Source organism: Tauraco erythrolophus, chromosome 3, assembly GCF_009769465.1.
Source record: "Tauraco erythrolophus isolate bTauEry1 chromosome 3, bTauEry1.pri, whole genome shotgun sequence".
Classification (NCBI taxonomy): domain Eukaryota; kingdom Metazoa; phylum Chordata; class Aves; order Musophagiformes; family Musophagidae; genus Tauraco; species Tauraco erythrolophus.
Genome location: NC_141467.1, coordinates 50,479,940 through 50,493,217, shown reverse-complemented (window position 1 = coordinate 50,493,217; position 13,278 = coordinate 50,479,940). Strand labels below are relative to the sequence as shown.

The 13,278-nt window shown below is 40.8% G+C and overlaps 1 protein-coding gene across 4 annotated transcripts in view; it reads left to right on the top strand.

The window, feature by feature from the left end:
* Window positions 1-13,278, top strand: part of SMCHD1 (structural maintenance of chromosomes flexible hinge domain containing 1) — a 92,369-nt gene that overhangs the window by 12,424 nt on the left and 66,667 nt on the right. For 3 of the 4 annotated variants that reach the window (XM_086608580.1, XM_086608584.1, XM_086608583.1), the window contains exon 1: window positions 3,360-3,501. In XM_086608580.1, coding sequence (XP_086464706.1) covers window positions 3,393-3,501 — 109 coding nt within the window. In that variant the 5' untranslated portion in view covers window positions 3,360-3,392. Of the gene's footprint in view, window positions 1-2,813; window positions 2,890-3,339; window positions 3,502-13,278 lie in introns of those variants that run through there. The other variant, XM_086608581.1, reaches the window with a different exon arrangement.

Sequence of the window (13,278 nt, the reverse complement as noted above, 5' to 3'; positions counted from 1 at the left end):
CGGGACACCTTGTCCCGTTCCATCTTCACTGACCTGGTGTCGGTGTGGCCGTTTCTCTCAGATCTCGGTCCTCTCTGGGTGAACTCGGCCTGGTGGGCACCCCGAGAGTGGGGCTTTCCCCGCGTTCCCCAAGCGGCTCCGCCGCCACCATCCTCAGCGGGTGGCACTGGCCCGTCCCGGGCTGCCGCCCAGCCAGGCACAGGGGAGCGGGGACCGTGCCCCCCTCCCCTCTCCTCGGTCCTGGGCAAAGGCACACACCTTTCCGGTTCCTTTATCCCGATGTAAATAGGGCAATTCGCAGAGGCGCAGATTGGCTCAAGCCCCGAGGGGGATGCGAGTCCGATCTGATGGGCAGCTCCTGCCACCAGAACCTCCCCCCCCACATCAAACCATGCAACTGTGAATATGCGGAGGCATTTCTGAGTGCAGTGATTCTATTGTACTCTTCAAGATTTTGTATGACATCAAAAGCTAGATTATGATTGTACATCTGAACAATCTGCAAAAGAATAACCAACAGATTTATAATCTGAACGCACTGCTAGGTTGTCACGTGAATTTTCTGAAGTCAAGAATTGGGTGCGTCTTCAGTGCTTATTTGAAAAAGGGCATGATGCTGGGCTGAAAGGGGCTCAGCAGCAAAACCCGAACTTTTTATCAAGTCAAGAAAAGATACCATGATGTCTCTTACATGCAAGAATCTTAGTGAGAAATGAAACATTTGACCAAACATTGTTCATCGGAATCAAATGAAACATCATCAACTGTTCAAGTAAGCTGCCCAATAGGTTGTCTTTTATTCAGAGAAGACCAGCTCATCTTGCTGGAGACTAAGTCCACATAACAGGGCGATTGTGCAGCCACCTCACTGCTACCTGGCATAGTGAGAAGAGACAGGGGCTGGTATAACTAAGAGTACAGGACAGAGAGAAGCAGAAAGTAAAACAAATAAGTCTTCTATACAAGTGAAGCTTTCAAAATGAAACATTTTCTAAGTTGGCCAAAGTTTACAAAGGATGCAACCTCTTAATTTCCTTCATGGAGAAGAGAAACAGGTTATCTGCAGTTAGGACTGCCAAACTTGGTCCATGAACCTACCCTAGTAGATTATCTTGAAATGACAGCTGTTTGGAGTGAAGCGGGAAGGACCTGCTGCCAGTAGATATGGTAATACTGGGCTCACCCAGGAAACACAGGTGTTGCTCTGCCTGCGAGGCTGCTGCAGTCGGCTTATTTGAGGCTCTCCTATGGAACGGGGGAGAGGACCAGGAGGAGAAGGCTGCCCTTGCTCGGTTAGCAGGCTGCTGTCTTGTGCAGGCACTACCTCATCCTAACTTCTTGCTGCCTTAAATACTATGCTCTTCATCCGGTTTTGAAAGCAGAAGAGCTTTTGGGAGGTAGAGAAAACTGAGAAGCTGTAATTATACCTGGAGGTAAAAGATGTTTATCTGTGCTTTGAAATGTAAAACTCTCCAGTTCAGTTATTCTGTATTAACCGTTAATCTCAAATGGCACAGTAAGATCTTAGTTTTATAGTATCCGTATTTCTTATTGCTTGTTTTCCTTGCTCTGAGCAATTATATTTTTTTTTTCCTGCACAGGTTTGATGTGGAAATTTGTGTAATGTGAGAGGTTAAGCTGAAGTGATCTGAATGTAGATGAGTTAAAAAGTAATAATTACTCCAGACTCTTAGTCTGTACATGAATCTCTTTGTGTCATCTCCATTTGTTTCACTTGCACCAAGTGCTATGAGAAATTTGACAGTTTGCTAATTTTGCTAACTATATCTTTGACATAGTTGCAACTAGGAAGAAGGTAGCTGAAAGACAGAAAGCAGACTTCTAACAAAACCTTATGCAGTGTATTAAAAATATTTCTGTGAGTCTGAATACTAGGGATGGAGAGAAAGAGGGATGGGAAATGATGAGGGCAAGCCACTATAGGTAATGCAACAGCTTGAGGGAAGAATCTGGCTAAAAGTGCAAAAAGCACCTGTCGAAGTCTTGACCACAGGGCTGAAGGGGGTTGATGGAGTTAAACAAGAACAGAGTTTACTTTTACTTGAGTTTCAAAGACCTGGAAAGGCAGGAGAAAATACAGATATTTAGTTTATTATTTTGAGAAGGAGATTAGTGTTGGATGTTAGGGTGCAAAAATGAGGATAGATACAGATGCGTATAAACGTATACAGAAAGCACGATAGAAGTCCAAAGCTACAGAAACGTTTTCAAAAGCTAGAGGCAGCAAAGTGACAAAGATTGTTTAGATTCAGAAGAATATGCTTCAATGTTTTAATGGTAAAGAATTTTCTAAAAGAAATCTTGATTTTTTTTTTTTTTTTTACGCCTGATATAATTGAAGAGCAAAGACTTTAATGTATATCCAACATTAAGAAATACTTGATTGGTTTAATGTCTCAAAAGAGTGCAATTAAATATGGGACACCCTCTAGATTATGACTATTGCTGTTGTAGTTGCACAGTCTGAAGTAGAGCTGTTCACTCTCATTCCCAGCCCTCACGGTGATTAACCGTAAGACACCTCCTCCTCCTTAAAATTCCTGTTGCTGGCTAGAACATATTTTAAGCAGGTAAAAAACCAAACTACTCTCGTACAGACAGTTTTAACTAAATTGAGAAAGCAGATGAAGTTAAGTTGTGTAATTAAACTGTGCTCTGACAATATGGGAATAATATTTGGTTACTTCTCAGTAGTTTGTGGCCAAGTGACTAGAAAGACAGCTATTTTTTTAATTTATCTGAATGCTTTATGGAGTACTTAGTTATAACTGAATAACCTCCCATTTTTGTAGGCATTTGGCATAGCTTCTGATGAAAACTTTGTTATCACCACAACAAACAGGAAGGAAATTACAGAAGACAACTTCAGTAAGTATCTTAGATGGCAAAATAAATACAGATATTTCTTATATTGATTGTAAAGACCGGATCATGATTGTTTATGACATGGAATAATTAACTGGAAGTACAAATTCTATAATAGTTTGCCAAGAATTATTACAAGATTGATTTTCACAAACAAGTTTTTATCAAGTAGTCGTTAGTATGATGACAATTTTACAAAGTAATTTTTTACTTTCCATCACAAATCTCTAAATTATAGGAAAAAATGATACGTAAATAGCTGTCACCTGAGAAAGCTTGCGTTATTAAGCTTGGAAATGTGAAAAGATTTTAAATTAAATGTTGCTAGGATGCTGAGCAGTCAACGCCTAAGAAAATATAGAGATTACCCGAGGCTGAAACTGTACTGGTTTTGAGAGCGGAAATGGCCTGGTGCAGAGCTCTTCAATATGCTTTGTTTCATCTTCATTGCAGGCGAACTTGTTCAAGATGGAGTTACTTTGTATCTGCTACAGTCAGTTGATCAAATGCTGCTTTCGGCAACCAAGGAGCGAATTGATTTCCTGCCCCACTACGATACACTTGTCAAAAGTGGCATGTACGAGTACTATGCCAGCGAAGGGCAAAATCCTTTGCGTAAGTACTTGCCAAAATAATCTTGTGTAAATTATGTTTATATGAATATAATGTGGTTATGAGCAATCTAACTTAGTCATGGCTGGTGAAGAAATATACTCTTAACTACAAAAGAAAAATTAACTATATGCTTCATACATGTTTTTCTTTTGCAAATGATGCAAAATGGCCAAGTAAGAATCCAGATTTACAGAGGTACCTCCTCAAATATTTCTTTAAAAAGTTTGAATATTTTAGAAGTAAAAGTACTTTAGTCTTTATAATAATCTTGCGGATGTCATCCAGACAGGTCAGCATTTGTGTTACCAGGTTTTTGTCTCCTGTACTTACAGTAGACTGTGGTTTTATTTGGTGAATGGTTTTTGTGTGAACTACTGTAGAATTTTGTCTCCTCTCTCATCTGTGCTTCTACAGGGCTTAACTTACCAAGGAGAGCAAGTATTTCTTTAAAAAGATGCTGCTTTAGTTTTTATCTAACTGGTATATTAAATATGTGACTAACATTTTGTATCATTTTATTGAAAAAATTAGCTTTTTTTTTACTTAGCCACAGACAGAATTTTCAGATGTGATTATTTTTTAAGTATGTACATCTTGGGTACAGCAGGTTCAAAATTGTACAGAAAAAAATGCAAGCATCAAGACTTGAGCATTATACTATTCCATAGCAATTTCTCTTTCAAAACAATCTCACCAATGTCTATAAATAGCAATTGTATTTTTAAGTACCAGTCTCCTTGTGCACCCTTCCTCTTTCTGTACTTCATTTGCTCCCTGCCCCACCAAAACCAGTGTTTTGGCTCAAGTTTGGGGACACTGCGCAGAGTGCACTAATAGTTTGGTCAGTGATATGTGTATCTCTGTGCACAGAAATTGCCGTGTTGGACCACACAAAGAATTCTGTCTAGATCTGTGCTTTGTTCCTACCAGCAGTCAGTATCAGATACCTGAGAAATACTAGGAGAACAGAAAGGCCATGCAGAGATGCAACAAAAGTGATTTGCGGACTTTTGAATTCATGTCTATGGACTGCTCTTCTCTATGAACTTGTCCAGTTACTTTCTGAACCACAGAACATCTTTAGCATTCACAGTGGTATTTTGTGGTATCGAGCTCCCAGCTTCATTGCGTGTAATGTGAAGTGTCATGTCTCTTTGTATATGTTGAACTAGGTACCAGTTTTTTCACTTGTTGACCCTACTTTGTATACTGGGAGATATAAAGCATTGCTGGCAGATTGGCTGACTTAGTGAGTCACGTTTGTTGTGGTTTAACCCCAGCCAGCAGCTAAGTGCCACACAGCTACTTGCTCACCATCTCCTGCCCCCCCCAGTGGGGTCGGGGAGAGAATTGGAGAAAAAAGGTAAGAAAACTTGTGGGTTGAGAAAAGAACAGTTTAATGATTGAAATAAAATAAAGCAATAATAATAAATTATAGTTAAAAGGAAAACAACAAAAAAGAGAGAGACAAAACCCAAGGAAAAAAAAAAGTGATGGAACTGCTCACTACCCACCGGCTGATGTCTAACCAGTCCCCAAGCAGCAATTGCTGCCCCCAGCCAGCTCCTCCTAGCTTATATATTGAGCATGACATTGTATGGTATGGAATATCCCTTTGGCCAATTTGGACCAGCTGTCCTGGCTCTGTCCTCTCCCAGCTTCTTGTGGAGAAGAAGCTGGGAGGGCAGGGGCAGTATGAGAAGCTGAAAAAGTCCTTGGCTTGATGTAAGCATTGCCTGGCAATCACTAAAATATCAGTGTGTTATCAACGTTTTTGTCTATACAAATCTGAAACATAGCCTCATATTAGCTACTATGAAGAAAATAAATTCTATCCCAGTCAAAACCAGCACAATGGTTTAACAAACTTGGGGTTTAGGGTGCAAAGTCGCGACACTAGCGTACTCACAAGCACCAGGGTGGGTGAGTGCACCTACTGGATTAGTGAGGAATGACACCAACCCTCCAAAAAGGTTCCACCAAAAAGTTGAGACAGTGAGCAATCCAACTAAAGTGTCTCTATACCAATGCACGCAGCATGGGTAACAAACAAGGGGAGCTGGAAGCCACTGTGCAGCTGGAAAGCTACGACCTGATCATAGAATCATAGAATGGTTTGGGTTGGAAGGGACCTCAAAGATTATCTAGGTCCAACTCCCCTGCCATTGGCAGGGACACCCTCCACTACACCACATTGCTCAAAGCCTCATCCAAACTGGCCTTGAACAGTATCAGGGATGGGGCAGCCACAACTTCTCTGGGCAACCTGTTCCAGTGCCTCACCACCCTCTGAGGGAAAAATTTCCTCCTTAGATCTAATCTAAATCTCCCCCCTTTCAGTTTAAAGCTATTGCCCCTTGTCCTATCACTACACGCCCTTGTAAAAAGTCCCTCTCCAGCTTTCCTGTAGGCCCCCTTTAGGTACTGGAAGGCTGCTATGAGATCACCCCGGAGCCTTCTTTTCTCCAGGCTGAACAACGCCAACTGTCTCAGCCTGTCCTCGTAGCAGAGGTGCTCCAGCCCTAGAATCATCTTCGCGGCCCTCCTCTGGACTCGTTCCAGTAGCTCCATGTCCTTCTTGTGTTGGGGACTCCAGAGCTGAACACAGTATTCCAGGTGGGGTCTCACGAGAGCAGAGTAGAGGGGCAGAATCACCTCCCTCGACCTGCTGGCCATGCTTCTTTTGATGCAGCCCAAGATATGACTGGATTTCTGAGCTGCAAGTGCACATTGCTGGCTCATGTTGAGCTTCTCATCCACCAGCACTCCCAAGTCCTTTTCCTCAGGGCTGCTCTCAATCCATTCTCTGCCCAGCCTGTACTTGTGCTTGGGATTGCCCCAACCCATGTGCAGGACCTTGCCCTTGGCCTTGTTGAACTTCATGAGGTTTGTCTAGGCCCACCGTTCAAGCCTTTCAAGTTCCCTCTGGATGGCATCCCTTCCCTCCAGTGTGTCCACAACACCACACAGCTTGGTGTCATCAGCAAACTTGCTGCGGGTGCACTCGATCCCACTGTCCATGTCGCCGACAAAGCAGCCCTGCAGAGGAAGACTTGAGGCTTTTAGTACTTGAAGGGAGCCAATAAGAAAGATGAGGACAAACTTTTTAGCAGGGCCTGTTGCAATAGGGCAAGGGATAATAGTTTTAAACTAAAAGAGAGTAGATTTAGACTAGATAAAAAGGAAGAAATTTTTTACAGTAAGAGTGGTGAAACGCTCGAACAGGTTGCCCAGAGAGGTGTGGTACATGCCCCATCCCTGGAAACATTCCAGGTCAGGTTGGATGGGGCTCTGAGCAACCTGATCTAGTTGGAAGTGTGGAAGTGGAAGCTCACTGCAGGAGGGTTGGACTAGATGACCTTTAAAGGTCCCTTCTGACCCAAACTATTCTATGATACTGGTCAATCAAAAATTGGACATGAGCCGACAATGTGCACTTGCAACCCAGAAACCCAGTCATATCCTGGGCTATGTAAGAAGTAGAGTGGCCAGCAGGTTGAGGGAGGTGATTCTCCCACTCTACTCTGCTCTTTTGAGACCTCACCTGGAGTACTACGTTCAGCTCTGAGGCCCCCAGCACAAGACAGACATGGACCTGTTAGAGCAATTCCAGAGGACAACCATGAGATCAGAGGACTGGAACACCTGTCATATGAAGAAAGGCTGAGAGTATTGGGTTTGTTCAGCCCGGAGAAGAGAAGGCTCCAAGGGGGCCTTCTAGCAATCTTCCAGTACTTAAAGGAGGCCAAGAAAACTGGAGAGGGACTTTTTACCAGGGCCTTTAGTAACAGGACATGGGATGGCGGTTTTAGACTGAAAGAGGGTAGATTTAGATTGGACATAAGGAGGAAATTCTTCACTCTGAGGGTGATGAGGCACTGGAACAGGTTGCCCAGAGATTTTGTGAATGCCCCATCCCTGGAAGTGTTCAAGGTCAGGTTGGATGGGGCTTTGAGCAAAGTGATCTAGTTGAAGATGTTGCTGCCCATGGCAGAGGGGTTGGAACTAGATGATCTTTGAAGGTCTCTTCTGACCTAAACCACTTTAGGATTCTGTCATCTCTTGTTCTGGTTTTCTGTGCCAATCATGGATCTCAGGAGTTCATCTTTCCAGGCATGTACATTCTGTTCTGCTTAATTAATACTCTTGTTCTTACTTTTTGAACAAAATGAATAAAACTAAGGTACAGCAGTGCAAGCTAGCCTTAGCATTCTTTGTCTATGCATAGTTACTTAAATTGAGCTTGATGCTTCTGCCTCTCTAGCTCAGCTCAAGACTTTTGTAAAGGAAGGCTAATTATTATTTTGTTTCCTTGTGACACTGAATTGATGGCTGAACCTGACATTGTTGAAGATGAAGGCCTACGTATGGTAATTGCTAACTGCAGTAGCCATCCAAGGACTTTTCAGGGAAATGTTGGATGATCTCGGACATTTGGCATCCTAGAGTAATTTAAGTCAGAAGGGATATCTGGAGATCATGTCGTCTAACCCCTGCTCAAAGCAAAGTTAATTAGATCAGGTGGCTGGACAAGTCCAGTTTAGTTTTGAATACCTCCAAAGAGTAGAAATTCCATAAGCTGTTTGATTATAAAATAAGTACATCTTTGTCTAATGGATTTTCCGTGTTCCAACTTTTGTCTCTTGCTTTCCGTTCTGTCACTATACACCGCTGCGAAGAGTCTGGCTACATCCTTTCATGCTCATAGCAATAAGGTCTCCTGTAGTCGTCTTAAGTCTGAACAATCCCAGTTCCCTCAGCAGCCTTTCCTTGCATGTCTGGTGCTCAAGCCCTCTGATTATCTGGAGGACTTCTCTGCACCCACTTCAGTGTTTCGGTTTCTGTTTCAGAGAAGCCTAAAGCTGGACACTCAGAATGCAGTCTTACAAGGACTGGATAGAGAGGAAGAATCAGTTCCCTTGACTGTCTGTCTGACACTTTGTCATTGCCTCCGTGTTCCTCTGGGTAGCCCATCCCCTCTTCAGCCTTATGCGTACTTCCCATCAGCATATGATCTTGGTCAGGAGTCTTATTCATCAGTTCTGACCTTCTGCCACACTTAGTTGAGCTTCTGCATGGTCGAGTGAACTACTCTTGTTCTTTGAGGAGGTAGTCCTTGGAGATCAGCCAGCTGTTAGGTACCAGCCAGGGCAACTATTAAAAATGCTCACCAAGGGCACAAACTTAGTAACACAAGAATAAAGTACCAAAGGGATGTAAAGTAAAAGAGAGTGTTGCAAAGATATAGATCAATAAGCATTAGTGGATGGATCAGTGTGAGTTGTGTGTGTCAAACCTACATTCTCCTTTTCATTTTGAGCTTTTTTTTCCTTCTCTCTACTCTTCATGACAGTAAAGTTGTTGATTGCATAGCAAAGAGTTGTCAACAGCAGGACAGTTCTTTTGCAGAATATAACTGAAGCTGGCAGGTATCGTACTTCGTTGTATTTGTGGCACGGTGATAGATCTTCAAGCTGAACAGTAGTAGTTCTTTCTGCTGAAAATGAAACATGGTAAAATCATACCCCTAGCTCCTGTGTTGTGTTTCAGTGAAATGCACTGTGGCTTACTGGGAGGTACATGTTATAGATGCTGAAGCCTTGCTGGGGTAGTTGGTTAGGCTACTCTGTTCTCTAGCTGATTGACTTTTCTGCTAATTTTACCTGTCAGATTTTTTTTTTTATTGGCAAATATTTTGTATTGTTTCTTCTACTCTTATCTTGGGTTCAAGGGACTCTGAAGTTATTTGTTGTTAAAAGCTGTGCTTTGCCATATATGATGGAGACTACAAGAGAAATAAGAACGAAAGCAGTAGAATGAGATGCTTATCTGTTGTGATTTTATCAGTGTGGCTGGCTGATGATGCTGAACTGGATGGTGAGGTGGACACATGAGAAGGGAGAACCATCTTACAGAGAGACCTGGGCAGGCAAGAACGTATGAAGTTTAACAAAGACAAGTGCAGAGTCTTGCACCTGGGATGATATAACTGAAGAGCCCAGTACAGTCTTGTGGCTGGGGAGCAGCCTTGCTGAGAGGGACCTCGGGGTCCTGGTAGACAACAAGCTGAACATGAGTCTGTAGAGCACCGCTGCAGCAACAAAGGCAAATCGGATCCTGGGCTGCATCTGCAGGGGCATTACTAGCAGAGGGGGAGATGTAATCATCCCACTCAGCATTGGTCAGACTGTAATTGGAGTGCTGTGTCTAGTTCTGGTCCCTAAGGTGAAAAAAAGATGTGGACAGACTGGAGAGGGTCTACAGGAGGACCACAAAGATGACCAAAGAGGAGGAGAACCTGCCTTGTGAGGAAAGACTGAAGGAGTTACGTCTTTTCTCCTGGGAGAAAAGAAGGCTCGGGGGACCTCATCACAGAATTCCAGTATTTAAAGGGCAGCTACCAAGAGAACACAGGCTCTCCCTTCTCAAGGAGTCACATGGAGAAGACACAGGGCAATGGGTATAAGTTGCACTGATAGAGGTTTCTTCTCAGTTTAAGAAACAAATTTTTTATAGTGAGAACAATCAGTCACTGGAACAACTTCCTTATCGCTGGAGGTTTCCAAGATGCGATTGGACAGGTGCTAGATAATCTCATGCAGGCTCCCATTCCCATGAAAGGTTAGACCAGATGACCTTTTGAGGTCCCTTCCAACCTGAATTGTTCTATGATTCTATGAATTATTGTTAGTTTACAGATATTAATGCTGACAGGGATAAAAGTGTAACAGTAGCATTTTTTAGGTAAACATGTATATTTCAAAAGTTGCAGGTAGAAATACCATTCATTGCTAGATTCATGTTAACTGGAAGCATTTCTATTCTTTCAGTCACAGAATTTGATGAGATTCAAATGAGCACTTCTGGCAGTAAATTCCTGAAACTGTAGAGCAGTTCAGCCTTGATTTGAAGGAGTGCACCTTTAGCAACCACAACAGATGACTTTTTTAAAAAAAAAAAAAAAAATTAAAATTAATTTAAAAAATAATTTGAAAAAATGTACTTGAGTATGAGCATGTAAGTAGAAACAATATCAGAACACATGCAACCCGTCCACTGGGACAGGAAAATAATGAACAAAATAAAACCTGTTAATTTTGTGGCATGTCAAGATGATGTGAGGTGTTGAGTGCAATGGTGTGAACACAGAACCTTCTCTGATGTTCAGCTGTAAAAACAAGAAATTTTGCTACTCTCCATTCATGTTTTAAATATATGCAATGTTGTTAGCAAAACAGTATTAACTCCTTGTCTAATACTTGTGCAATAAAACTTGTGGGACAAGAAGATGACGAGAGCTAGAAATGGGGAGCAAGGACCTATACTGCAAGAATGGAGAGATGAAGCGTAGAAAAATAGAGAGATCTAGTCCTCTGTCATATAGTTATAGTTACTATAACCCCCTTGTATTAGAACTGTTCAGCTTTGAAGATGTATACGTAGTCTATGGTTTCTTGTATTCGTTTTTCTATAACTGTATATCAAATCTCCCAATCCATATTCCTCTATTAAAAAAAAAAGTCTCATCTGAGAAGAAAAAAGCATATCTTAGAGTCAAAGAGTCAAGTATCATCTATTTAGCTTTACTTATGGTAGCATTTAAACAAACGGGTTTGTGTGTTAAATGCAAGATGATGTGTGGTCATCAAGTTCTACAATAGAACTTGAATTTCCTTCTTCTGTTTTTATGGTTTCTTATGTCAAGAAAACAAATACTTGAACAAGTTTTCAGTTTAGAAATATATGATACTTTTAAAGAGTTTTGGTTTCAGTGTTGCTGTTTTGGTGTTTTATTTTTTTTAAAGCAGAAATTAAATTACTAATTTGAGAAACAAAATTAATATATACTGAGGACTGTAATGTTTCTGTGTTAGATAAATACCCCAGTATATGCATAACAGTCCAACTCTCATTCTGTTTTCATGGTAATAAACAGCACTGCAATCAAACGGTTTGTCAGAAGGAACTATTACATCTCATAAGATCTTTATGAAGTCATTCAATACTGCACTTCCTATAAGTGTTCACGTAATTTGTAGCTACCACTCATCTCCCACGAAATGCTGAGCGTTTCCTTGGTAGGAGAACCTCTTTTTCCTTCTCTCAATAGGCTTCAGAATAATAGTATGAGATGGAAGAGGATAATAAATGCATATGTTCCGTTTTCTTTCAGTTCAACACACACTTTTTTTTTTTCCTTTTCCCTCCTTTTCTTCATAAAAGACATTTTCCACTTCTGTTGCCTCATGTTATGATGATCTCCCTATACATAACTCCAATTATAAACTCTTGTGTTATCCAGAGATTTTGTATCAAGGTCAGATCTGCCATTCACACATAAAAATATTGCATTTTACACTGTGGTTTGAATGAAAAATATATCAGCATCTTTGACAGATTTATTTGTGTTCCAGAAGTATTGAAACAGGAAAAAAGTATATCCACAGGAGAGGAAAAGACTTTCATCATGCTTGTGAATGTCTATGGGCCTAGATATCAAAGTTTCTTGACAATTTGATGTAGTTTAAAAACATTTTTAACTTTTGTTTGCGTTCATCTGGCAGTAAATCAACATAAATTTGCATTTTTTTCTCCCTGCATACTGTTGCCCAAAAGCCTGAAGTGTGTTTACTAGTGAGTCAGAGAAGTGATTTAAATATGGGATCTCAACGTTGTCTTTTTGATTTTATTTATTTATTTATTGTAGTAGTAAAGCAAACTTTACTACTTTACTACTAAGGGAAAAGTAAAATTTTTCCTATATTTTCCTCTGTCATGTTATTGCTGAAGCAGCTTGCTAGGGTGCTTTAAATCATCATTTTCTCTAAAGAAGAGTGAACAAGCTTCAGGTGTTTGTGAGAAACTTTTCGTATGCATGTAAATCAATTCTTGATCTCATTTGTGCTCTGCAATAAGGAGAAACAGGGAAATGGAGGATTCCTGCTCTGAGTGTACTGCATGTGTTCATATTGCTACCAAAAAGCTTTTAAAATGTTCCAAAAGTTCTGGTACTACTTGTGGTCATAACTCTTCAGTCCTAAAGAAAAGACAATGATCAAGGCTACAAACACAGTAACTTTTAGATTTACTTCTGTAATGACATTACTGATATATTTTTTCTGTTGTGTTACTAATTCTCACTCTTTGAGATCCTAGTGAAGTAATTTGTGAAATTCTGCAACACGCCAGTAATTCAAATTTGCCAAACAGATGTATTAAACTGTCTACTTTTGTTTATTGTGTACTAGAATTGACTGTTAGAGCAAATAGCAATTTTAAGCATGTGTAAGTGTACTGCAGCTGATGTGCCTTATTTACAGCATCTCTAAGAGTAGTTCCATGTGTTGATGAGAGGCCATTGTTCTGATATGGAATAGTAAATTTGGATCACATAACTGATGCTCAACTCCTGCTGTTAGCAGCAAAGAAAGTTGCAAAGAAACTGAGAACTGTTTTTATACTTCAAAAACAACTTGAGGGAAAACGCCAAATACTCAAGGGATTTCTTTTGCATGTCTGGAGTGTATGGCCAGTGTAATTTGCACTGTAGCATTCTGAAGAACCTTGCAAATTGTAGGGAATAAAACTTCCTTATCAGAGAGACTGAATAGAAATGTGTATTCACTAGGGCAGATCAACTGGACTGAATTAATCTGAACTTGATGTGATTTTTTCAGATTGATGCTGTTGTCCTCAATTAAATGCAATTATTCACCAAAGTTAGGTAGTCCTAACTTTAACTAGATAAGGGCTCCAAGTGTTAATGTTTAGAAACAA